At 40.0% G+C, this 24,831-nt stretch overlaps 1 protein-coding gene across 3 annotated transcripts; it reads left to right on the plus strand.

The window, feature by feature from the left end:
* On the plus strand, positions 1-24,716 carry LOC131251086 (uncharacterized). Of its 3 annotated transcripts, XM_058251592.1 has the most exons (13): positions 7-170; positions 5,082-5,408; positions 6,588-6,630; positions 7,474-7,500; positions 7,971-8,069; positions 10,280-10,479; positions 11,846-12,032; positions 12,122-12,247; positions 19,188-19,310; positions 21,562-21,582; positions 22,429-22,487; positions 22,986-23,076; positions 24,172-24,716. In XM_058251592.1, exons 2-13 carry the CDS (start codon positions 5,173-5,175, stop codon positions 24,217-24,219), a joined length of 1,260 nt encoding a protein of 419 aa, XP_058107575.1. In that variant the 5' UTR covers positions 7-170; positions 5,082-5,172; the 3' UTR covers positions 24,220-24,716. The 3 variants fall into 3 exon arrangements, with proteins under 3 accessions (XP_058107573.1, XP_058107575.1, XP_058107574.1); XM_058251590.1 differs by lacking the exons at positions 21,562-21,582; positions 22,429-22,487; positions 22,986-23,076; positions 24,172-24,716 and having other exon boundaries at positions 1-49; positions 19,188-19,882; XM_058251591.1 differs by lacking the exons at positions 7,971-8,069; positions 21,562-21,582; positions 22,429-22,487; positions 22,986-23,076; positions 24,172-24,716 and having other exon boundaries at positions 19,188-19,892.
* The last annotated feature ends 115 nt before the right edge of the window (positions 24,717-24,831 follow it).

The following is a 24,831-nucleotide window of genomic DNA, read 5'->3' on the forward strand; positions in this document are numbered from 1 at the left end:
CCCTCCAAAGACCCTGAAAATTGTTCTCTTTCAGGCACTGAATTCCATGGTTTTCTCTTTCTTCTTTCCACGTATGAGCCTCTAAACCACTGTTCATCTCTTCCTAAAGTATTTGAATTTCCTTTATTTCATCATATGATTTCTGGGTTTTGCTCATTTCATCTAGAAATATAAGCATTGGATGTGGAACTCTTCACCAGCTTTTAGTTTCTTGGTTTTCACCAGCTTTTGCATGCTTTTATTTCAATATAAATGGTTTCTGGGTTTTTCTTATTTTGGTCTGGAAAGCAAGTATTATGGTTGTTGGCAATCTTCAGAAGCTCTCAAAAACATTCTTTTTATGTCATTCATGAAATTGTAATATGTTATTGAAGTTTTAGATGGTTGGTTAGCATTAGACTGCTTTTGCTTTGATGCATGGTTTCTGGGTTTTGCTTATTTTGATCTAGAAAGTAAGTTTTATGGTTGCTGGAATCCTTCAGAAGCTTTATGCTTCTTTTTTTTTTTCACTGAAGTCGTTCATAAGGCTTGAAATTGTAATATGTATTAAAGTCCCACCATCCTCTAATTACTCGAGGTTTTAGATCAAGTGGTTGTTTGACAAGGTATTAAAGCAGAATGTCATGTGTTTGAATCCTGAGAGCAGCAAATAAGCCTTCGTAATATATTCTCCCATGAGGGGCCATTGTTTATGGTGTGAGTGAGTGTCCCTCCACCCTTGCCTAGTATGTTCCCAGTTGTTGATAGATGTCTTAAATATGTAAAATCAACAGTTTGTCGATGACAGGTTTGATGCCATCAAAGTTGGCTTGATGTCATCGAGTATTTCCTGGTTTTCCTCTGTTGGTTGGTGGACATATTGGTGCCATTTTTCAATACATTGAGGAGTGTTCGATGGTATCAAAGATGTGTTTGATGCCATCGAAGCTAGGTCAAGTAATTAAAGATTTCCAGAAAATCCATGTTTTGTCTCTAGGTAGTTTTGGCATTTTTTCAATGTCATCGAAGTTTAAGTGTCGATGACATGAAACGTTTTGCGTAGAATCTTGTGGGTCTGCCGGATCTACGAAATTTGTTTCCGATTTCATTTGGGATTCTTCCCTAGGCTACATAGATGGGTGTGAACAGGATTAGGAGGTATTCTAAGGGTTTCTAAATTTTCCTAGGGTTTCAAAGGGGTGTAGCAAGGGTGAGATTCGAGGTTGTTTGAATCAGGTAAGCTTTTTCTCTTTGTAATTTATGCTTTCATAGTGATCATCTATCGCTTTGTGCCGTGGTTTTTTCCATAATAAAATCTTTGTGTTCTTCTCCCTTTTACTTGGTGCTTTTGGATTGCTACCCTAGATTCATCTCATGTGCTTCCGCGGTTCCCCCAACATTCTCGTGTAGAGTTTCACCCCGCATGTTGTGGGGGGGGTAAGTGTTAAAGTCCCTTGATATACATTGATACACCATCCGGCTCGAGCTTTTAGAGAAAGTGGTTGTTTGACAATATGTTATTGAAGTTTTAGATGGTTGTTTAGCATTTGAATGCTTTTGTTTTGATGTATGGTTTCCGGTTTTTGCTTATTTTAATCTAGAAAGCAAGTTTCATTGTTGTTGCAAATCTTCAGAGGCTTTTCTTTTCCCCTTAATCATCCATATGAGGCTTGAAATTGTAACATGTTCTTGAAGTTCTAGATGCTTGGTTGGTATTTGAATGCTTCTTTTTTAATGCATGATTTCTGGGTTTTGCCTATTTTGATCTAAAGCAAGTTTCATGATTGGTGGAGAATTTCATATGTTGTTGATACCTTTATTTTATTTTTTTTAAAAGCCATGACTGCAGGGCTGTCAATGGGCTGGACCGGCTCATCAGATTCTCGGGTCAAGCAAGGTCTGGCCTTGGGTTCAACTTTTAGCCAATGGCTGGGCTTGGGCTGAAACGTAAACCGACTCGGCATGGGCTTAAATATTGAACAACCAATTCTATTTGAGATCAACCCGATCATGAATCTGCACATGTTTTTGTGTACAATGGGCCGTTCATGGGCTTAACTTTCAGGTTCACAGACCTGGGCCGGGCCTAAATTTCAGGCTCAAAAGCTAAATGGGCTAGGCAAATCTTATCACAAACCAAGCCTAGCCCATTTATAGCCCTATTGATGAACCTTGAAATTGTAAAATATGTTGTTGGAAATTTTCAGAAGGTTTCAATTGATGAGCCTTAAGGGCCGGTTTTTTTTTTACACACGCACACACACCACCACACACTCACGCCGTAGTGGGATTTCACCACCTATGGGTACTTGAACCCTTAACAGGTGTTGAAACTCCTGAGAGTCTACCACTGGAGTAAGATCAAGGACCCCTTAAGGGCCGGTTTGGATTCATGAAAAGCATGTGAAAGGAAATAGTGTTTCTTGGGAAACCTTATTTCTAGGAAAAGTATGGGATAGGAAATATTGTTTTCCTTGTTTGTTTTAAATAAGCTTTTCATAGAAATTTAGAATCTATTTTTCAAGTTTATTATTTGGCAAAACAAAAAAAATAAAAATTCTTGAAATTTTTTTTAGTCACTAGCTTGTGTTAGATTAGCAGTTTAGCACACGTGGCATGTGCCATATGTGGGATGCTTGGAGATGAACAGTGTCACGTGGAATACATACCATATGTGGGCATTTTAAACTAAATTGCGGCACACGTGGTGCATGTGTGGTGCCTGAAGTTGTACAGTGGCACGTGTGGAGACACGCATTGGCATATTTGACATGTGGGCACTAAAGCTAGATGATGGCACTTGTGCACATTGGCACGTGCCATATTTGGAGAATTGAAGATGGACAATGGCACAAGCCATTTTGGAGGGTTGAAGATGGACAATGGCATGTGTGCCACATTGGCGCATGTGGGTCACAAGTAAGATGATTGGGGGTACATGTGGCACAATAGCACTTGGGGCACAAGAGAAGATGGATGGTGACACATGGCACATTAGCACATGGGGGTTCTTTACACCTGTGAGCAACAAGATAAGATGAATGGTGGCACATGTGGCATAGTGGCATGTGTGGGGCATGACCAAAGATATACAATGTCTCATTTGGCACATGTGAGGCAATTGAACATGGATAGGGGGCATTTGGGCTTTTAACCCTTGAGAAACTCATTTTCCTTCCACCCTGGGAAAATGCATTTCTTAGGGGTGGAGGTGGTTATTTTCCAACAAAGATAGAAAGTGGGAAATGGTGTTTCCCACAAAGAAATGCTTAACAAACAACAAAAGGTGAGTTTCATGGGAAATACTATTTCCTTTCCCATGCTTTCCTCAAAGATTTTTACATGGTTGGTTTGTATTTGAGTGCTTCTATTCCAATGGATGGTTTATGATATTGCTCGTTTTGATCTAGAAGATAAGTGTCCACTTTTTTATCTAGAAAGTAAGTGCCCAAAAGCTTCTAAGTGGTTTTTTTCCCCAAGTCATTTATGAGCCTTGAGACTATTTTCTGTTCTTAAGGAATTTAGATGGTCGCTTTGTTTTCAAATGTTCTCATTTCAATGTATGGTTTCAGGTTTTGCATGTTTTGGCCCAGAAAGTAAGTTCCATGGTTGTTGGAAAATTTCCAAATCTTTTAAGTATGTCTTTTAAGTCATTCATGAGCCTTGAAATTGTGAAATCTGCTTTTGAGGATTTTTAGATGATTGGTTTGTATTTTGAATTCTTTTATTTCAATGTACAATTTCTGGGTTTTGCTTATGTTGATCTAGAAAGGAAGTTTCATGGTTGTTGGATTTTTTTTCAGAAGCTTCTAAGTTCATGGTTTTTTAATGTAACGGGTGGGTGGAGAAAAGGACAAAGATGATCACTGTCTTTCCTGGTCTATAATTCTTGAATCCATAAGGAGCTCCACAAGGTAGAAAATCTCTAAAAACAAGAATAAAATTGATGACAATGGGTGAATTCCATTTACAACACACTGGTTATTTCTGATATAAACCCATAATCCCTAGGCTCATAACTCTTCCGAAATAGTAACTCTCCAAAATAGTAAAAATAGTAAAAGACATCTTAATTGACTGAAACTCTCTAAGATGACTTACAAAGAGACTTTAAGCTATTGCAGGCCTCTCTAAACCCTTAAAAAACTAAAAATAGCCATAATCTTAACTTAGTAAAAATAGTAAGTTTTGACTTCACCCTCAAAATTTGACCCCCAAAATGATTGAATTTTCTGAAACCGTTTGAAGGTCAATAGCCTTCTTAGTTATTTCAATGCTTTATCTAAAAAATATGATTTCTATTTGTTTTTTCAAATGCAGGAAGTAAATTTCTAAGCTTAACTTGAAACAGATGGTTGAAATTTAAGAAGTTTTGGGTTTCATGGTTTGACAGTAAAAAAAAGGTGTTTTGGGACACTGATATCTATGTTAAAGATTTTTAAATGGTCGGTTACTGCTTGTACTCTTCATCTCAAGATATGCTTTCTGGGTTTTGCTAATTTTTATAGAGAAAGTAAGCTTCTAAGATTTTTTGGAGATATGATTCCTTGGTTTTGCTTCCTGTTTCAATCAGGTTTTTCTAGAGCAGAACCGCTTGAAGACAGCTCAAGTGCTTAGCGGTCACCATTGTGTCCACACGTTCAAGATGATCCCATTAGAACTTTGAAGCTGGTTTCTACAGTTTCCTCACTCCAAATTGCCCCTGAGGTCTTGCGCCAAAATTTAATGTGGTGGGCTTTTACTGTTTCATCATAACATGACATTTTCAAGCTTGTCCTGGCAAGTTTATTGAGACTGTTATCTTTTTGGAAGATCATTATTTAGTCCTTGTATGTAAAATCAGAAGGCTTAAGTTGTCTCAGAATATCTGGATTTGCTTCATTGATCTAGAAATCTATTTTCTATGTTTTTCTTGATTCTTCTCAAAGCCAAATCTCTAGCTTATGCTGGTAAGTTTGGGGAGACTTGATATATACGGTTCCATATCAGAGCCAAAACTGTCTGTTTTCTACGATTCATTATTCTTTGGATTCTTCTAACATCATAACCCACATCTTTCATTACACTTCTATCACATGATATTGAACTTTCCATTATTTCAGGCATTTTGGTCTGGAAGTTTACATGAACTAAAGCAGCTTGATTCAGTTTCCTTAACAGATTTTTCACTTTGAAAGTGGGAAATTGTACGTGATGGGGTTTCTTAAAGGGTCATTGCCTGTCTGTCTGAGATCTCAGCATTGTGCGGAATGGGCTCGAATCTACATGAAGTATTGTCTTTGCGGTGTGAAGGACAGATTCTCGTTTACTCTAGGTTTGGTGAGTGTTTTCAGTTGGGGAGTGGCTGAGGTTCCTCAAATCATTACCAACTATAAGAAGAAATCTACAGAGGGTATTTCCATTGTTTTTCTGATGACATGGATAGTCGGGTAATTACTACTACGCTGAAGAGGTTTACAGTCACTTAGGTCTATTATCATCTCCCTTCATGGATGCCGATACATATAGCCCAGCTCCGTACACACCTTCACAGTGCCAAATGTAGCACATGTTTGTGATGTCCAAGCCATCTTTAGGTCTGCTGCAATGTGCAGATGCCCTGCCCTAGGAATCAGGTGGGCCACAATGAACAAAAGACAGTTATACGTGAGTTGTCCAATAACCACCTGATCAGCTGACTTGTCTGATTATTGGACTTGGGCATCTTTAGATATTGGGGCATTTCCAATCTAACTCGTGTATGTTGCACGTGTGCCACATTAGCCTTCATGGGGCTGGGCCATCCACATGTGTGAGATTAGTGAACCACCCATTTCAAATAAATCTTCTCTTTACTGCTTTCTTATAACATGTTTGTGTAACTGCTTTCTTATAATATGATTGCGTGACTGCTTTCTTAGAATATGATTGTGCAGACCCTTTCTTTCAGGACCTGTTTTTATTGCGATAAAAGAAAAGAAAAGAAAATGAAGCACTCTTTCCATGATCGGACGTTTTATTATGTTTGGGTAGCAAAAAATTCAATCGAAAAAACATATTAGTCGTTACTCTTTTCCATAGTCAATTTCCATACCATGAGATATGATGTGTCTATTGTCTCACAAATATCAGATTTCCACTTGCTATCCAAACAAGATTTCCCAAAAATGGAACCAATGGGAATTGATATTGCCGTAGTGCTCATAGAATTAACAAAAACCCATCATTGGATAACCATTATAATTTCCTTTTTTTTTCTATTTCCAAAATCCAAACAGGCCCTTATGGTTGTTTCTGCAGACATCCCTGCCACATCTCTGCCACGATCCTTTTCTAGTACTTTCATGGCTCCGTTGCTTCTTTCAAGTGCTGAAGTTAGTTGTACTTTCCATTGTTGGAGTTCCCTCCATAGACATTATCTTTCCCCTACTGTGGGCATAACATGACAAGGTTTTATGATTATTTTCTACTTACAATTGAGATTTAAAATAAATAAATAAATAAAAACCTCTACTATGTTTGCCGATTGAATCCATACTTCACCTTGTAAGGAAAGAAATAATACCTCCTTTAATCTAAAAAGCTTGATGTTGTTACAGTTTCTGAAAGTTTGGTCTGATTTCTCACAGAGATCTCTTCAATCTTTTTGGCTGTATGCTGGAGCCAGCTACTGTAAGTTCTTGATTTTCTCTGTTTAACTATTTTTACAACAGAGTGTCTTTAGTTCTACCTCCCCTATGCTCCTGTTATATTGCACAGCTTCCATTAATATCCATAGGCTTAAAATCGACTGGGAAATTGGTCCTTTTTTCTGCATTTGAGTCAGCTGGTTCAATGAAAATTCACCATGTTTTTATAAGAATCAGCCGGGCCGATCACCAACCAGTCCAATTTTATGAAATGATCATTTGGACTCAATGCGTGGCTTATGGAGGTTGAACAGACCGAGTTAAGTTGGCACAGATCTGAGTGAAGCCATGAGCTTTTGAACATTGATTGCAGTTCAACTCCATCCATTTCTAGCACAGTAGAGCTCCGTTGTGTTTGCTTTACTGCATTGATTCTGAGGTGTTACATGGGCTACTTAGTTCTTATTCAGTTCATAGGAAAAGATAACAAATCAATGACTTGAAATTAGTAGCAATAACCAAGTATCTAGATTATGATGTTTGTCACTTCTTTTTGTTCAACTTATCAGTGATTTGACTTTTGTAAGTGCGGAAAACGTGTGTGAGATTGAAGCCAATCATCAAGTAGGCTATACCTTGGATGGGCCATACTCAAAATCAAAAACCAACTTGACAATCCTAACCATTCTATTAGAGGGAGCTTGTACATGTACCACTTGTATAGAAAGTGAATCACAATAAGTTAAGTGATAGAAACTGACCAACAGTCTAGCTTTTCTTGTTCCAAGCACAGTTCAGCAGTCCTTGTGCATCTAGCATAGAATTTTTTGCAAGCTAAACATGCTATCCTAACATTTATTGATATGATTTTGCTTGATTTTTGCAGCTCCCAACACAATATTACATGGCAATGGTAAGACATCATATAACATTTTTTTCAGGCATTTGATTTGATCTCATATAGAGGTTTGGTCAAATACATCCCAACATATTACAATATGATATGTCAGTGCTGTAGCCATTTGAATTGAATTTTTTCAATAACACAAACCATTTATCAGATAAGGCTTCTCTTGGATGGTGGAGTCCTGAAAAAATATCTCAGATTGAATGATTCAATCCTTTGATTATACAAAGGTTATGGTAAGCGTCCATTTTCAAAGTAAAAGAGCCGAATTTTAAAGTGTTAAGATAATACAATTTAAAGATTTTTATTGTTTTCTATCCATCATACAAAGTGAGACTCATCGTGTAAATGGTTAGGATCACTGGGAGACAGCCCAGATTCAAAGACTAAAGCCCTGACATTTCATATTGTAAATAATCAGGATGTATTCAAGCAAACCTCCTCATAATATTTCCTGAAGGCTTTCTTACTTGCAGCTGTACACAGCTACTACAGTCATTCTAGCTGCACAAACTACATACTATGGTCACATCTATCATCGACCGAAAGCCAATAAGATAGGCTCACCTTGCAAGGTCAGAATTTGTAACATTGTTTTTCTCATACCTACCATTCAAATGGCCTTCAAACTTTTTAACTTATGAGATAGGCTTATCCCGCAAAATATGGTTTTTCTCCCATCTGCCATTTAAATGTTCTTTCATGTATTTGACTTGTAAACCTACATCAGTTCTAGATGCAAATTGATTTTTTTATTTTTATTTTTTTGAATTTGTTAACGTTTGCTTGCATACTCACACACTCTTGTACTAGGGTGCAAGCTGGGGTTCGTGTCCGACTGACCCAACCTGAGTTCGGGCCAGGTTGTCGGGGTCCTCTTGTTGGGTTAGTTTGGAAAACTCCAACCCAATTTCAAATCAGGTGGGGCTTGAGTTGAGAAATTTGGATCAGGTTGGGTCAGGTTCGTAATTACATGTATTTGGGTCAGGTTGGGTCTGTTTAGGGTTGAGTATGGAGGAATTTGGCTTAGATTCAGGTTTGGAATCTCAGTTGGATTTCAGGTCGGGTCGGATTTGGACTCGGGTTGATCCTCACCCCAACCAAACCCACCTGAGTTGCACCCCTACCAGATTCTTGTGAGGTAATGGTGTTGCATTTGGTTGGGCATAACATGTATTTGGATCAGGTTGGGTCTGTTTAGGGTACTCAAGGAAGTTGGTTTGTGTTCAGGTTGGGAACCTCAGTTGGCTTTTAGGTCAGCTTGTGGATCGGGTCGGGCTAGGGCTGAACCTCAACCTGACCCAATCCATCTGAGTTGCACCCCTACCTGATACTTGTAAGGTACCGGTATTGCATTTGGATAGACATAACATGTATTTGGATTTGGTTGGATCTGTTTAGGGTACTCAAGGAATTTGGTTTGTGTTCAGGTTGGGAACCTCAGTTGGATTTTAGGTCAGGCTCGAGTTGACCCTCAACCCAACCCAACCCACCTGAGTTGCACCCCTACCAGATACTTGTTAGGTACTGGTATTGCATTTGGTTGGGCATAACATGTATTTGGATCGGGTTGGGTCTGTTAAGAGTACTTGAGGAATTGGTTTGTGCTCAGGTTGGGAACCTCAGTTGGTTTTTAGGTCAGCTTGTGGATCAGGTCGGGCTAGGGTTGAACCTCAACCTGACCCAATCCATCTGAGTTTACCCTACCAGATACTTGGAAGGTACTGGTTTTGCATTGCGTGATTCCAATACTGGATACAGCATGGATGCTTGTCGATGCAATTTAAAAAATCATCCTCTTATGTTAGTTTCACAATTTTCTAACTGGAATTATGTAATCCCCATCATGAGGATATGCATACTACCTCTGGTTTTCAGTTCATACGGGTGAGACTCAAAGTTTCAGTAATCCAGACCATTGGTATGTTAGTCCCTATTTTGGATGGACCATGACTCAGAAATATTATGAATAGACCAATCCTGACCTTTCAACGTGCAGCCTACTAATGGATTGTCAAGAAGAGAAATACAGCAATGGTGACTCAAAAAAAGAGAGGCAGCAATGGTCTACATGCAACTGGGAAAAAAAGGCCCAATATTGGCAGCTAGGAGAATCTAATGTAGGATATTTTTGGGCCATGATTCATCCAAGGTCCGGGCCTAATAAACCAACATTCTGGATCTTGAGCCACAGCCCTCAGTTGAACAACTGAAGGCATAAAGCATGGCGAATTAATCGGGGCCGCCCACGTCGAGTGTGCCCCCGCATCCCACAAGATGCCCTACTCGAGCCCAGTGTGAAAATGCCCATTTATTAATCACTCCCAGGACAACTAACCACTTGCTCTAAAAGCTCGAACTGATTGAGCATGGCGAATTAATCCCTTTATCTCATAGCCTAGGCCACAGATCCATGGGTTAGGTCCTCAGCTGAACCTTCCTCCTAGGCTCCAAATCCATGGGTTCCGCCCCCTCATGGGCCCCAAATCACATGGGCTCTGCCTCATACGAGCCACCTGCCTCACATAGGCCGCCCACCCCCAGTGTGCCCCCTCATCCCACAGGCCAACCCACTCGAGCCCGGTTTGAAAATGCCCCTGCATTAGAACTTCCCAATTTCATAAATAATTGGTCTGAGCCGACCATACACACCACCTGTTTTTGTGTATAACCCAGTCGACTCAGCTGAGTTCTGAGTCAGTCTAGTTAACTGTCCGCATCCTTTTCGTCCGGAAAACAGTCCTATTGATTAATTTCATATGCTTTTTCTTACTTGTGAATGCAGGGTTCCAAGCATCACCAATCAGGTATTGTAACTAAAAATGAGCCAAATGGCAGCTCTGCTGATGACTTCAAGGCCCAGGATAATACAACGAACGGATCTAACATTGCTGTGGAAGGACTTCATCCACCAAGCTCACCAATTCCTGTTGCTGCCACAGTACTTCCTCGTTATGGTTCCCTTGGAAGAGACTTGTACTACATGTAATTCTCTTTCCCTTTTACTCTAAATGGCATAACTGCTCTCGAAGTTTGTCTAGGAAGAAGTGAAAACCTTGATTTCAAAATGACTGAAGCTTGGATTTGGGAAATTCTACTACATAAAAAATAACTGTCAAGAAAACTTAGGAAGGTTTGAATTTCTTAAGGGGGGGAGAAAAACTGTTGTTGAAAGTGGTGATAGTGATTTGTTCTAGTGATCTGTTCAGAAGTATCAAAGTTCATATATCCTTTGCAGCCACTTTGGGTATAACATGCAATCTGATCAGGGCCACACTCTAGTGGTACCAGTACATGTCGGGCCCAGTGATGTGCTCATGGAATCCAACCCATACATAAGATGAATCACCTCATAAAACCTATAGAGCCCAAAAATCAGTCCGATGGGTTACAGCACAGGGAAAATATTTAGAGGGAATGGCTGCCGTTAATTAGCATGTAGGGCCCACCGTGTTGTGTACATATAAGCAAGGCTGTTCAGACCCTTCATCCAGTATATATGAAGGGTCAGGCCAATATTCAGGCCATTTTGCGACTCGAGTAGGCGCCTTTGAAATTCAAGGGTGAAAGTACCCTCCCAGGTTGTTACATTTTCCGTGACTGAGCTTAGTTTTGGATTGGGCTGAGTTTTTGGTCCTAGGGGTCCTCGGAGGTGAATCATCTGATAGACGGTCTAGATGATGTGAATACGTCGCATGGACCCATCTCTTCCCGATAACACCGTAGGCGTAAGGTGGTATTGGAATGACTGGAGTGCACCCCATCAAATAAAAGTGGTAACTAACTTTGCAACTTAACTGCTTTCAATAAATATGAAGAAACGTCAGATTATTGTGTAGGTGTTCAAAAAGCTGCTAGATGCAAAACTCAGTCTGGAAGGATTGTGAGTAGGAACTCACATGGAAAATCAAAAGACCCATTTTCAGTTGTCTGAGTCTTGAAGATTGCATTGATGTAATTTCAGTGATCAAGAGCTAACAACCCATCAGCATCAATCTGTTGAACATATAATTCTTAGCTGATATCGGATGATCTTTTTATTTTGTTTGACTCAATCTTAGCCTTTGATTGGCCCAAACAAAAAGACTTGTATCACACTTTCTGATGACCCATTCTGGATCAGATGTACCCAAAAATCTTTCCTTTGTATGAATCTTAACTGTCCAATTGGATGGCTAGGATTATCTAATGGGGGAGACAGTGGGCATTGTCCATCCCATGATGGGGCCCACCAGATGTAATGATATATCAATAAAAGGTGGACCCCACATGTATCACATTGAGATTCATTCAATCAAGCATTGTATAGCACCTAATTTGTATTGTTTGGATTTGAAAATGAACTGACCAGGTCAGCGAGATCTCTAACAAAGAGCCGTACACCGACAATGAGATCGTATTTAGCACATGCACACGATCATACAAGAACATGTCCCATCGCTATCAACAACCAAAACTCCACAGAGGAGCCTTTGCTTGGCGGGCCTGTCTCCATGCAATCAGCACCACCTTTGAACACTAAAAGCATGCTTTGTGTGGTGAGCTTGGAGATAGTGATGTTGGTATGAGTTCATCTTTCTGGCTTTAGAAGATGGGATTTAATATTTCTTTTTTCTTTTATTTCTAGTTCTCGGCTATGATGTTCTTCCTCAGCAGCTTCAATCTCAACCTCTCTGTGAATAATGGATTTAATGCGTTTATAAGAAAACCGCCCGAAGGAGTCATCATTCGAGTAGGGCGAAAGCTTTTACAGGTAACAAATGGCAGGGTATTTGTAATTGTAAATGGAGATTTTTTTTTCTATACCTTCGGGTGATATTTGATGCAACCAAACGCACCCTTAAATAGATATTTGGTGCAACCAAATTCACCCTTTGAATACAAAATTCATCACTATTCCTTCTGGATATTTAAATTAGCCTGGCTAAGCTCTTGTGCACCTCTTCTTGCAGCCACATGTGCCAACCTAGCACACATGTGGGATATTAGAGCTGTGCATTAGATGAGCATTACCATGTAGATGATCTGGAGGCCAGTCTACTCATCCATAGGGCCACACATGTATGTTGGTGTTAAACAGCCATTTTTATTGAACTGTCTTTTCAGTATATGTGTGCCCACCTGATAATTTGATCTTCCTAATACTTGAGCCAGGTCATCTACATGGTGAGGCCTACCTGATGCACGGTTCGGATGTACCATGAACTTGTCAGGTTAGTTGTCTTAGGATATTAAAAAATGCAGCGGAAAATAGAAGTTTTCAAAATCCCATAATTTAGATTTACAACTCTAAGATCCTTGTTCTATATTGTCAAGTTTTTAGACGATAAAAACATAAATCCTAGAGATAGGATTACCTTAATCAAGCCGCCAAGACACTTTCGAATTGCCAATGTCATCAACTGGAAGATCTCTTCCCTACCTATCCCAGAAGGAGGAGGTGTGAGCCAACGCGTCAATCCTAGAGTAGGGCTGGGGAAGACAAAGAATTGCCTATCAGTGGACCCATGGGTGGTGGAAGGAGGAGGGAAGGAACACCCCAACCCCCCCCCCCCCCCCCTAAGTGATGCTAGGGGGTGGGACATCCAAGGCTCTCTACATATATATAAGGATTTAGGGTTTTAGAGACACCAGTTATGGTACTTTACCATCCTTCATGTTCCCAATTACATTGGAATCCCGTGATCCTACCCTCTCATGTACCACAATATCTGATCCAATCCCTCCATTGTCATGGCCATCCACCATTGATCCAAAACCCCATGTAAATCAAGTGTTGGACCCCTAGATCTAAATCATAATAGTATCATCAAGTGTGATCAAAACCTTTTTAACCATTAAAATGAAAGTTCAACGGTTTAAAACGTTTGTAAATCCTCTTAAACTTTTCGAGTGTTGCGCCCAACGAAAAAGATGAATGTTTGATTCCAAAATCTAAAGTTCTTAGAAAACAAGTGGATCCCTTATTGGCCCATGTGAGCCTCAACCGGACCTTAATGGATCTGCCCAGCTACACCACCACATGATGACATTGTAAAGTGAGCCAAAGCACATATAACCAATATCTTCAACTCCTCAAATATCCCCAGGTCAAAAGGATTAATTAAATCTAGTACATCTTCAAATCGGTATAGTCCAAGCATGATGAGCCTCTCGGTCTAGGGACTTGTACTCGGTCCACCAATGCAACTGCCTAACAAGTCCAAAAACAAGAGTCTATTCCCATGGCACACTCACTCCTATGTGGGGTAGGACAAGGCAAATGACTTTTCATCACTCCCGATGGTGAAGACCTTCCATCCTGACTCATCATCAATCCCCTCACATAGGATGACCACATAATAATGATAGTAGTAACCACTAACGGTCATGAAATAATAGGATACTAAGATCCATGGCCCATCACTCTCCCTTTGGTAGCTAGTAACTGTTGTGTCTAATCTTAAGTTCCCCAAGGACAGTCAGAGGAATCCCTCCTTTAACCCCATGTTTATGTATGTTTAGGGTACTCCCATATATTAGCTCCGGCACTGCAACCTATCCATCTAGGACCCATGGTCATATGATATAAGGATAAGATCTTCAATAACACATCCATATCACTAATGGACAAGACCCACATTAGTTTTTCAGGGCACAATTCAAATAATCTCCTACTTACCCTAAAACTAATCATGATCAAGAAACTTAATAACATGTAGAACATGGCTGGCAACAACACAGAGGGTTAAGGTGTCATATCGGTCCTCTAATGAAAGCCTATATAGTCTCTCTAATGGTAATCCTCGTTGCCCATTATGCACAGTCCAACCATAGTACAGAACAATACTATGCAAAACATTTGTTCCAGAGTTGTCATGCACTTGGAATTCTTTTGGATCGTGATCATTCACCGATCATCCAAAAACTTCTAGTTCATTTAAGAACTCCATAATCCATCAAAGAAAATAAACATGTGCTTCCCACACATTTGGAACATCGTGGAACTAGCTTGCATTTTCATGTAGAACCAAATAATATTACCGCAAGATCCACAAAAGAAATCCGATATCTAAGACATCACCACAAGTGAAAAATCACACATCCACACAAGAGGATCTGAAGTCATGCTTATACCAAGATCTATCTATCATGAAAGACATCTAGCGTGAGCTCTGAATCAAGTTGTTTATGGTATGTCTTATGCTTCCTCCACTGACTAAGACCTCTCATTTGATCTTAAACAATACACGATGAACATCAAGTTCCCTTCATCTTAAGAGCAAGGAACAATCACTTTACCACTGGGATCTAATATCTATATGTTAAAAGATGCCCTAAGGCATCCATCCCTAAAGTGGAGTGAGTAGGTTAATATCACTTAACGCCTTAGAACTAACCCATAACATAGGAGAAAGATGGATATGCCAGTAATACAAACCTCCACATCCAATGTGATTAACATCTAAATCCCTTGTTCTCACAATAAGGGCAAGATAAACATGGCATTTAACCATACCATACATTACCAAGGTTTTTTATGTCATATGGGAATGGGTTTCTTCACTAATTGATAAAGCATCATAACATGATGCAACCAGAGATTTTGCCATGCCATGCTTCCGCTCTGTGTCATCTAGCACATGGGCAGTGACAACCATCCTTTCCAAGGATCACCTCGAGCAAGGGAGAACGCAGGCGACGGGCTGGTCTAGGGGTTCAACAACCTTCCTATGTGGTGGTATGCTCTAGGTTATGAAAGGGCTCTTGTCCTGTATCAAAGGCATAATAGGAGTTGGGGTGTCCGTCAATATGCAATAGACCATGATACCAACAAAATCATTCTAGTTTTCCGTTGGAAGGCATGCAACGGTAAAGATGTCCCATCTCATGCATAAAGATCATGTAGCATCCACCATCACAATTAAGAATGACCGTGCAACCATCTATACCATAGGATAAACAATGCCACACACATTAAGGTATATAAGGCATGCAAAACATGTCCAAAAATAATAAAAACAATGTGCACCTCAGATCTCATTGTGTAACAATAAAGGACTGTCTTTATCAGATTTTGTAGATTGGGCCTTCCATCGACCAATTTGAGCCACTAGATGTCTTCAACATACTTCCATTGGGCTAGTTCAAATATCAGGCTAATTTGATCTCAAATGAACAAGATCCATCAAAGACAAGATCGACGGCTCCAATCGAATCGGATCCAGATCTGGACATGTGCTATCAGATCCATTTGGACCATCCCGTAGAGCTCATTGAGATGTCCAAACAAACCAAGTTTCAGGTTAAACCAAGATACAGCCTAAGAGATATGGCCCGATCATCGAATGGTTAATCACAAACATCCATTTTTTTCTCACCATCTGTGTGTTGTCCAAAGTGAACATCCACACTAATTTTCTGTCCAGCACGTCCTAGACACTTCCATTGGATCGGATCTGTCTAACAGACCCTAGACATTCCAAAAGTTGGTCAACCACATGAGTGGTTTAGATACCATGATCATGTAGGCCTTATACATCCCAATGGTTGGTATCTGCACACTTTCCTAATATGGACAGTATTATCATCTCATGAGAAGAAAACTAGCATGATCAACTTAGGAAAGAGGAAGGTTTCCTAATTAGGAAAGTTGTGGAAAACTCACATTAAGACGAGAGGAGAGAAAAGAGGAAAATTGTGCACGGAAGGAAAGTGGAGAGAGAAAATATCTCCCTCTTCCACTCACACATGCTGGTGTCTAAGCCAATGCATACTTGAGCATACATGATGCTCCCTACCACTGACGCATACGGAAATTCCTTCATTCGATTCTTTTCCAAATCATTCTTAGGACCCCTTTGTCCATCTTGCTGCTCCCACCAAGCCAGGTTCAATTATGTTCTTCTCTTCATGAGTGGTTTGCCATGTGTCCTTGGATCTTCGTCAATGGTGTGACTTGGAAACCCTAGGTTTTTCAATGTACATCAAGATCCAGTGTAATCTAAGCCATCTAGGACACTATACATGATGAGATCTAAGAGAAAACAAAAAATTGCATTCATTGGATCACAAGAAACAATCATATTGACTAATCCATGTGAACCATACATACATTTAACTTTCTAATTAATCCATAAAATCACCACCATTAATATAATTCAAACCCGTGAATTAACACCCACACCCCACATCATCCACAAAGAAGAAAAACACATAAAACAAGCCCCATGTGCCCTGATTAATAATGGATTCAGTGTTGATCATCGGTGACATGGTAACTTAAATCAATTAGATCTCCAAATCCATGTGTCTGCTTGCTCAAATCAATTAGATCAATTGATCATCTGCTTGTTAAGGTTTTTTCTATTTGGTTGATCATAGTGCGAAACAAACACACCCATTCGTGTGATAAAAAATAGAAACTAACGAATATCAAGAAACATGATCTCTCTTGTACCACTTTAGTTATGATTTTCCCAATGTAGAGGAAAATAAACATTTTCAAAATCGTATATTTTAGATTTACAAACTTAAGGATACCTTATTGATATTATTAAGCTTATAGAAGATAAAAACATAATCCTATGGCTAGGATTACCTAGATCAAGCCATTGAGAAACTGTCGAAATGCCAATGCCGATCTTTCAACTAGAAGATCTATCCCAGGTGAAGGAGAAGGTGAGAGCCAACACGTCATCCTTGAAGCAGGGCTAGGAAAGATGCATAGAGCCATCCATTGGTGGACCCACACATGCGAACGTGTGATGGAAGGGAAGGAGAGAAATCTCTCCTTCCCTCCAAGTGATGCTCCAAGGGGTGGGACATCCAAAGCTCTCCCTACACCATCCTCTCTCTCTGGGATTGCATCTCATATATATATATATATATATATATATGAAAAGGTTCTATGCGGTCGGGCTCATGGGAACTTCCCATGAGGTCAAGCTGTGCGAGTTTCGCCATGATGCGTGCGAACATCAACACCATGCATTTGATGGGTCCCCTTTAAATTATGGGATATCCAAAAAATCAGCCATATATAGAACTCAGGTGGGCCATACCATCTAAAATCATGTGAAGACATGCCTAAAACATATAAAAGTACTTGGCGGGGCCCACCTGAAATTTGGATGTGTCTGAAACTTGGTCTGACCCCTCATCCAAGTGGGACACACATAATGGATGGGCTGGATTTGTGAACCACATCTTGGTGGGCCCAACAAATGATTATGAATGTTTTAATGGAGGGTAACCCCTCTCAACTTTTGTATGTGGTGTGGCCCACTCAAGTCACGGATTAACTTTATTTTTAAGCCCGAGGCCCACCATGGAATGGTGCATCTGACTGATGGGGTAGATGTTCAACACGCATCATGGTGGCGCCCACACAGCTTGACCTCATGGGAAGTTCCCATGAGCTTGGCCGCATAGAACCTTTTCCTACACACACACACACACACACACATATAAGGAGTTAAGTTTCAGTGAGATATCAATCATGATGCTCTACACCCTACAACCTTTCATATCCCTACTAATTGGAATCTTGTGATCCTACTCTCCATGTGCCTAATATCTGATCCAATCCCTCCACTATCATGGCCATCCGCCATCAATCCAATGCCCATGCAAATCAAGTGGTGGATCCTTAGATCTAAACCATCAAAGTATCATCGAGCGCAAACAAAACCTTTTTAGTAGTTAAAACATAAGTTCAATGGTTGAAAATATTTGTAAAACCACTTAAAACCTTTTTGAGTGATGGGCCCAATGAAAATACCACTTGATGAATGTTTAATCCTAAGATGTAAGCCATAAGATAGTTTCTAAGCAACTAGTTGAGTCCCTCGTTGGCCCATGTGAGCCTCAACCAAACCTTGATGGATGTACCTAGCTATAATGCCACATGATAATCTAGTAAAATAAGCCACATGATAATCTAGTAAAATAAGCCAAAGCACATGTAATCAAGACTTTGAACTCTTAACATGTTCTCAAGTTAAAGGGATCTGGTACATTCTCAAGTTGATCATAGTATAGGCATGATGGGCCTCCCGGTCTAGAGACTTAAACTCGATCTACTAATGCAAGTGTCCTCTACTAATGCAAGTGTCCAACGGGTCCAAAACCAAGTGCCTATTCCCATTGCACAATCACACATATGTGGGGGTAGGGCAAGGCACACCAACTCATCATTGTACCTGATGGTGGAGACAACCTATCATAACTCATCATCAGTCCCTTCACACAGGATGACCACATAATAATGATAGTAGTAACCACAGGTCTGTCCTATAACTTGCTAGGCAGTCATGAAACAATAAATACTGAGATCCATGGCCCATAACTCTCCCTTGGTCAGTGACCATTATGTCCAATCACAAGTTCCCTAAGGACAACCAGAGGGATCCCTCTCCTTCAACCCAAGTTCGTGGTACTCCCACATATTAACTATGGCATTGCAACTTCATGATAATATACAAATAAGATCAATAATACATCCATATCACCAATGGACAAGATCCACATTGGTTTTACAGGTACAGCTCCAACAATGTGTGTCAGAGGAGATGTCCTTCCCACTTAGTATACTTGATTGGATTCTAGGAAATGGGTTTCTTAGATATATGATCTAAAATTCTTGTTTATCTTGGGCTACTTTTCTTGGATATATGATTCACTAGTTTTTGTTTATCTTGGGCTATTTTCAGAGCAATAGTGGGCCATCAATCAACTTGAGACGAGGAAGTGGAAGCAGTGGCATCGGAACCTTTCTTGGTTGGGCGATGGCAGCGATCTACATGGGTGGACGGCTTCCCCAGATTTGTTTAAATGTGAGAGATTATATCAACTATTCTAAATATTCGATTACTCATCCAGTAACACATGCGAAAGCAGTTGCTATCTACATCAAATGCTCAAAAACCCTCGGTCTGGGAGGTTCTTTAAATGCACATGCACCCCTCTACATGTGCATGTATCCGTGGACACATGTTGCAACCTAACAAGTTTCATGTCCTACCCTGTAGGACATCCAAGCTGTATCTCAAGTCCGAAGCACATCGTAAATGATCCGGCTAAAGCTGACAATCAGGTAGGCCACACGTGTATGAAAACAATGGATGGTCTATAAAAAAACTTGCAAGATATTTTAGACCGTCAGTTTCTTTCCTACACTTGTGGCTAACCTGATAAGTTTAACGGCCTGATTTTTTATCCATGACTTGTTTGTGTGTCCCACCCGAGACATAGCAGGCACCTGCCAGCATGGCACATGTTTCTGCAGGTAGTGGTGTGTGTAGAAGGATGCCTATGGGGCTAGCAAGCCTCTATTTTTGAGTGACTCAATGTGTTTGCGTTAAATGGTCTTGTGGTTTTTTAAGTCAAGCAGTGTTTATTAGCCGCCCTCATTATATCTGCCCTTGTTGCAAACTAACCATGAAATTCCATTGTTTTTAAAACATGTTGTCTGACATGCCCACACATTGCCAAGGAATGAATCGCTTAGAATTGATTATTCTCGAAAAATGGTTTTTTACCGCTTGGAGACACCTTAATATATCTTTCATTCTTATTTTTTAGCTGTACTTATTTATTTGTATAGTTCTAAAATATTTATAGATACACTAATACACCATTCTGTCTTGTGCCTGTTCAAACTAAATTGCATAAACTAACACAGTAATAATTTTTATTCAATACCATAATATATCCACACACGAATGTGTGGCTGTGTTTAACTCATAGTTCTAAAACTCGTTGACTTGACTCAAAACTAGGAGTGCACATGGTTTGGTTCGGTCCGTTCTGTGGTGAAACCAGAACCAAACTGTTCCCGACGGTTCCTGGAAAACTAGAACCGGAATCGGACCGTTTGCACCCTAGAACCGAATTGGAACCGGACAGTAAAAAACCGGTTCAGTTCTACGGTTCTAGGCTTTTTATAATATAGCCCAATTGCATGGTTTGTTTTTATAATCCTGCCCAATTGCATGGGTTTTTTTTTTTTATAATCCAGCCCAAGCTCCTCTACTGAAAATTTTTACAGGGAGTAATCTTGTCATGGTTTGTTTTTGTGACCCTTTCTTGTTCCCAAAATTATTTTGCTGCCAATGTCTATTCGTGTTGTGATCCATTTGATGAAATGGTCTATAGTTTTTTTATGTTAAAAAATTTAAATATTTATTGACCAAGGGATCGGGTTCCAGGGTTCAGTTCTACAGTCCGGTTTACGGTCCGGTTCGGTTCTACTGAACCCCAAACCGAGAACCGAACCGAACTAACCGGTTCTTTGATTTTCGGAACCGGTGCACTTTAGAACCGGACCAAACCGTGCGGTCTGGTCGGTTCCAGTCCTGTTCTACCGGTTCTACCAGTTCTGTGTGCACCCCTACTCGAAACACAGCTGAGTCAACTCAAATTGATGAGATTTCAAGCCGAGTCATTAGGTAACTCAATTCTGGGTGTGGAATAAAGCTGAAAAGGAGCAAAATGGGAATCATACTCTTTACCTTTGTGAGATGAGCAGACGCTCTCAACTTGCAAGCTCTGTGGTACTTAGCCATTTGTTTTCTTATTTGATAATATTTAAAGGAGACATATGACTGTTTTAAATATTCTTTATTTTTCCTAATATTTTTAATTTATAATTATTAAGTTGAGTCAGATCGAGTCCTCTAGTCGACCCGACCCAGATGAATATTGATTCGTTTCTGGATTTTAAACTACTGTTTAACTTTTTTATCATGAATCCTGACAATATGACATTCAGATATGTTCCATGGTAGAGTGATATGACATAACAGGATTCACATAACTCACCCCAAGTAGTTGGTATAAGGCTTATTAGATAATGACGATGATGACGATGTCAATGACGATGATGTTGTTTAACTTTCATGGTATCTCTATCTGATGCCTTGTGTCCATGTTCAATATAGCTTGGAAATGATGATACAATGTCTCGTGACGTTCTATACACTAATTGCATGCTTTTAATTAATCTTGACTTTTTTGGTATTAATTATCCATTATTCGATGTGTATGAATGAATCTAACATGCATTAAATTCTAATATTTTTGCAGATTAGAAGGGGTAATGTTGAGGTAAGCTTTCCCATCTTCCACTTATTCTAGCTTTTATTTATTTTTATTTTTATTTTTGGCTACGGTGGTGACACCCTTAGTTCTCCTTATATCTCCCATGTTGAATATCTTTTTCAATATGAATAGATCGGCGATCAACCCCTTCATAGCAGTGGTTTGGGTCAGTGAACCACAACCTCCACATAGTGCTGTCAATGGGTACCTGGATATGGACCCAACCCGATTTTAACAGGTCCAGATCCCATTTATTGGACCCATTAAGAAATCAGTTTGGATCTCACCTTTTGAATCCCCGGTTGAAAATTGGGTTGAAAATTGGGCTGGGTCGATCACATGGACCTGTTGAGGTCAGCTCATATTCATATCCAAGTTGGGTCTAGTTAATTTTAGTAAGATTATATATTTACCATATATTGGTTATTTTAACAAAAGAAATGAGGTTTCCTAAGCCACACATATAAGAGAGCCCGTTCACACACCATGCGCACATCAAAAGTGGCACATGTATGCAATCTCATTCATCCATCAGGTGGGCCCAACCATTTCATGCCCCCATTTGTCCCAAAACCAACTCGAAATCTAGACCAAAAAACCCACTGGGTATCCAAACCCAATCAAATCTGGGTCTGAGTCCTCAAGATCTAGACCTGGATCCAAAATGACCCAAACCTAGTTGGCCTGGGTACAGCCATACAAGTACTATAGGACCCAACCTGTTGACAGCCCTACCTCCACATGTTCAGAATCATGTGCCGCTACCAACTATGCCTCAGAGGCTCAAAACCATCTTGGGTTGTGGGGTGTTTGCAATTATGTGCTGACTACATGCAAAATCTTCTTATGCAGGGTCTGAATCCATTAATGTTCATCTTTGCATTAGTCGGAAATTTAACATATGTGGCGAGGTAACTATGCCTGATTTCACATGTTTGTTCCTCAGCTTCTTCCCCCCCTCGTTTCTTTCTACAGATATATCTTCGAAAGAGAACCAAGTGTTCTAGTTTTGTGTTCTTGTTTCTACACCAATCTGGGATGGAGTTTTGCTAAGGCCACAAGCAACCACATCTGCCAACTTGGCATGAGTGTGTGGGTCACCTGTGCATCAGACAGGCCCCACCACTCAAACAACCTAGCTTGAAAGCCGGGTGGGCCAATCAACTCAATTTGTGGGCACCCATGAATGGAAACAATTGATTTTTTAAGAAAAATTGTCAATGGTCCACGCTGTGAAGTCATACAGCTCTCTTGATAAGTTGGGTTAGCTAGGCCCGTGGATTCAAATGCTCGGGCAAACCACACATGTCCAAGTTTGCATGTTTGATCATGTGTGGGCTTAGCAAAACTCCTAAAATGAATGTCTTTTGATTGATGAACTCTATAATTGACTCGTTCCTTTTGTGTAGCATACTCGTGAGCAGCTTGCATTGGTCAAAAATCAGACCAAATCTTCCATGGCTGGTGGATGCCGGAGGATGCGTTATGCTAGATTCCTTTGTATCCTTGAAAAGTCAGTTTAGCTTGCAATTTTTTAAGATGTGAATTTCGCAGAGAAAGTTACTAAAATATCTTGATTTTTAGTCAAATTTAATTATTACATGTATATTTCAATAATACATGCCTCACAGGAGTTTCAACACGAGGTCATGGGTTCGAGTACCCGTTGTAGTGAAAAACTATTGGTGTGAGTGCGTGTTTAAAAAATGTATTTCGATCATATTTCCGTGTGGCAATGAGTTTCAACACGAGGTCATGGGTTCGAGTACCCATTGTGGTGAAAAACCATTGGTGTGAGTGTGTGGGTGCATGTGGGGTGTGAGTGCGTGTTAAAAAAAAAAAAAATGTATTTCCATCTGGCAATTTGTGGCGACTCATCAAGGAACTGCATGCATGCTAAATCCTGACTGCCCGAATAGTAGGCGAAGTGCGGACAGAGTGTAGCTTGAAAGGCACCAATTGGACATCCTAACTGGCTGAGCTGCAGCCATCAAATGGACAGTTGACAAGAAAATGGCTAGTACAAATTCAATGGGCAAGATCAGATGTTTAAGATTGCTAAGCGTGATTTTCAAGCTAAGCTACATCTACATTGAGTCTAGCAATTTTGAGGTTTGGATCAACTTACATGGATACTGCACTTGTACCATTTTAAGACTTTCTCAAGTTTCGTCTTGTTCTTATTAGGGACTTGCTAAGCCCATATGCAAGGGAAATAAAGCTCATGGAAAGATAGGTCCAAGATCCAATCCATCCATCAGAACAGCACCACTATATTTATTTTCCAGCCCAAGAATCAGGTTGATCAACTAGTCAGGTGGGCCACATTTCAAGGTAAGGCTCTGAAAAACTTGGCCAAAGTTTTCTAACCCATCGACCTGTCCATGTGCTGATTGGACCATATTTTATTTTCGGGAAAACATGTACAAGATCAGACCCACCTGATGGATGGATTAGATTCCGCACCTATATGCCAATATGGCACGCGTGGCATGTGGTGTGTATGCACCTGCGTGTGTGCTTAGCAAATCTTTTCTTCATCTTCTTATTATTATGCTTCAGTAATGGATGTAAGATTCTTGACAGCTTTTCCAGATACTTATTCAGTTCATCTACTTCAATTCTGGGAGACCCAAAGACTGAAAGCGGCCATGGTCATCTTTTTTCAAACTAATTCATGCCAGTTTGCCAGAGCTGCAGGCCCCCCTAGAGCATCTTTGCCTCAATGGATGAGTTCAAAACACAAAAAAGGATTATTTGAAGAAGCTGGCATGATTTCAGAGTGTGTGGGTGCTTACGCCGAACCTGTTAGCCAAGCTTGGCTGGGAATGTACTGGAATCTGATTGATTCAAATCTAAGGTGACCATTTTCATAGTTTGTAACATGAAGGTATGAACACTTCCTCTACCTTGGTTTTTTTTTTTTTTTCGATAAAACAAATCTGTTTGTGATTTTCTGGACATATAATCAGTTTCTTACCGTGATCATTTTGTTGTATATGGGCCCAAGGGACCCATTTGTGAGCAACCACTAGTGGGTGGGCCTCGCATGAGTTTCCTTCCGTAACCCTTTTTCTACTTTTATCTTTGGAAATTATATTTCAAGATTAAGAGAATCAAATTTGAATTGGATGTTTAAATTCGATTTTAATTTCATTTGGACGAGGAAGAGATATGAGGACGAGATATCGGATGAAAATCATGAGATAAACATATCATTCCCTTATCTAAAAGAGGAGGGATCCTTACACTATC

The sequence above is a fragment of the Magnolia sinica genome, chromosome 7, assembly GCF_029962835.1.
Source record: "Magnolia sinica isolate HGM2019 chromosome 7, MsV1, whole genome shotgun sequence".
Classification (NCBI taxonomy): domain Eukaryota; kingdom Viridiplantae; phylum Streptophyta; class Magnoliopsida; order Magnoliales; family Magnoliaceae; genus Magnolia; species Magnolia sinica.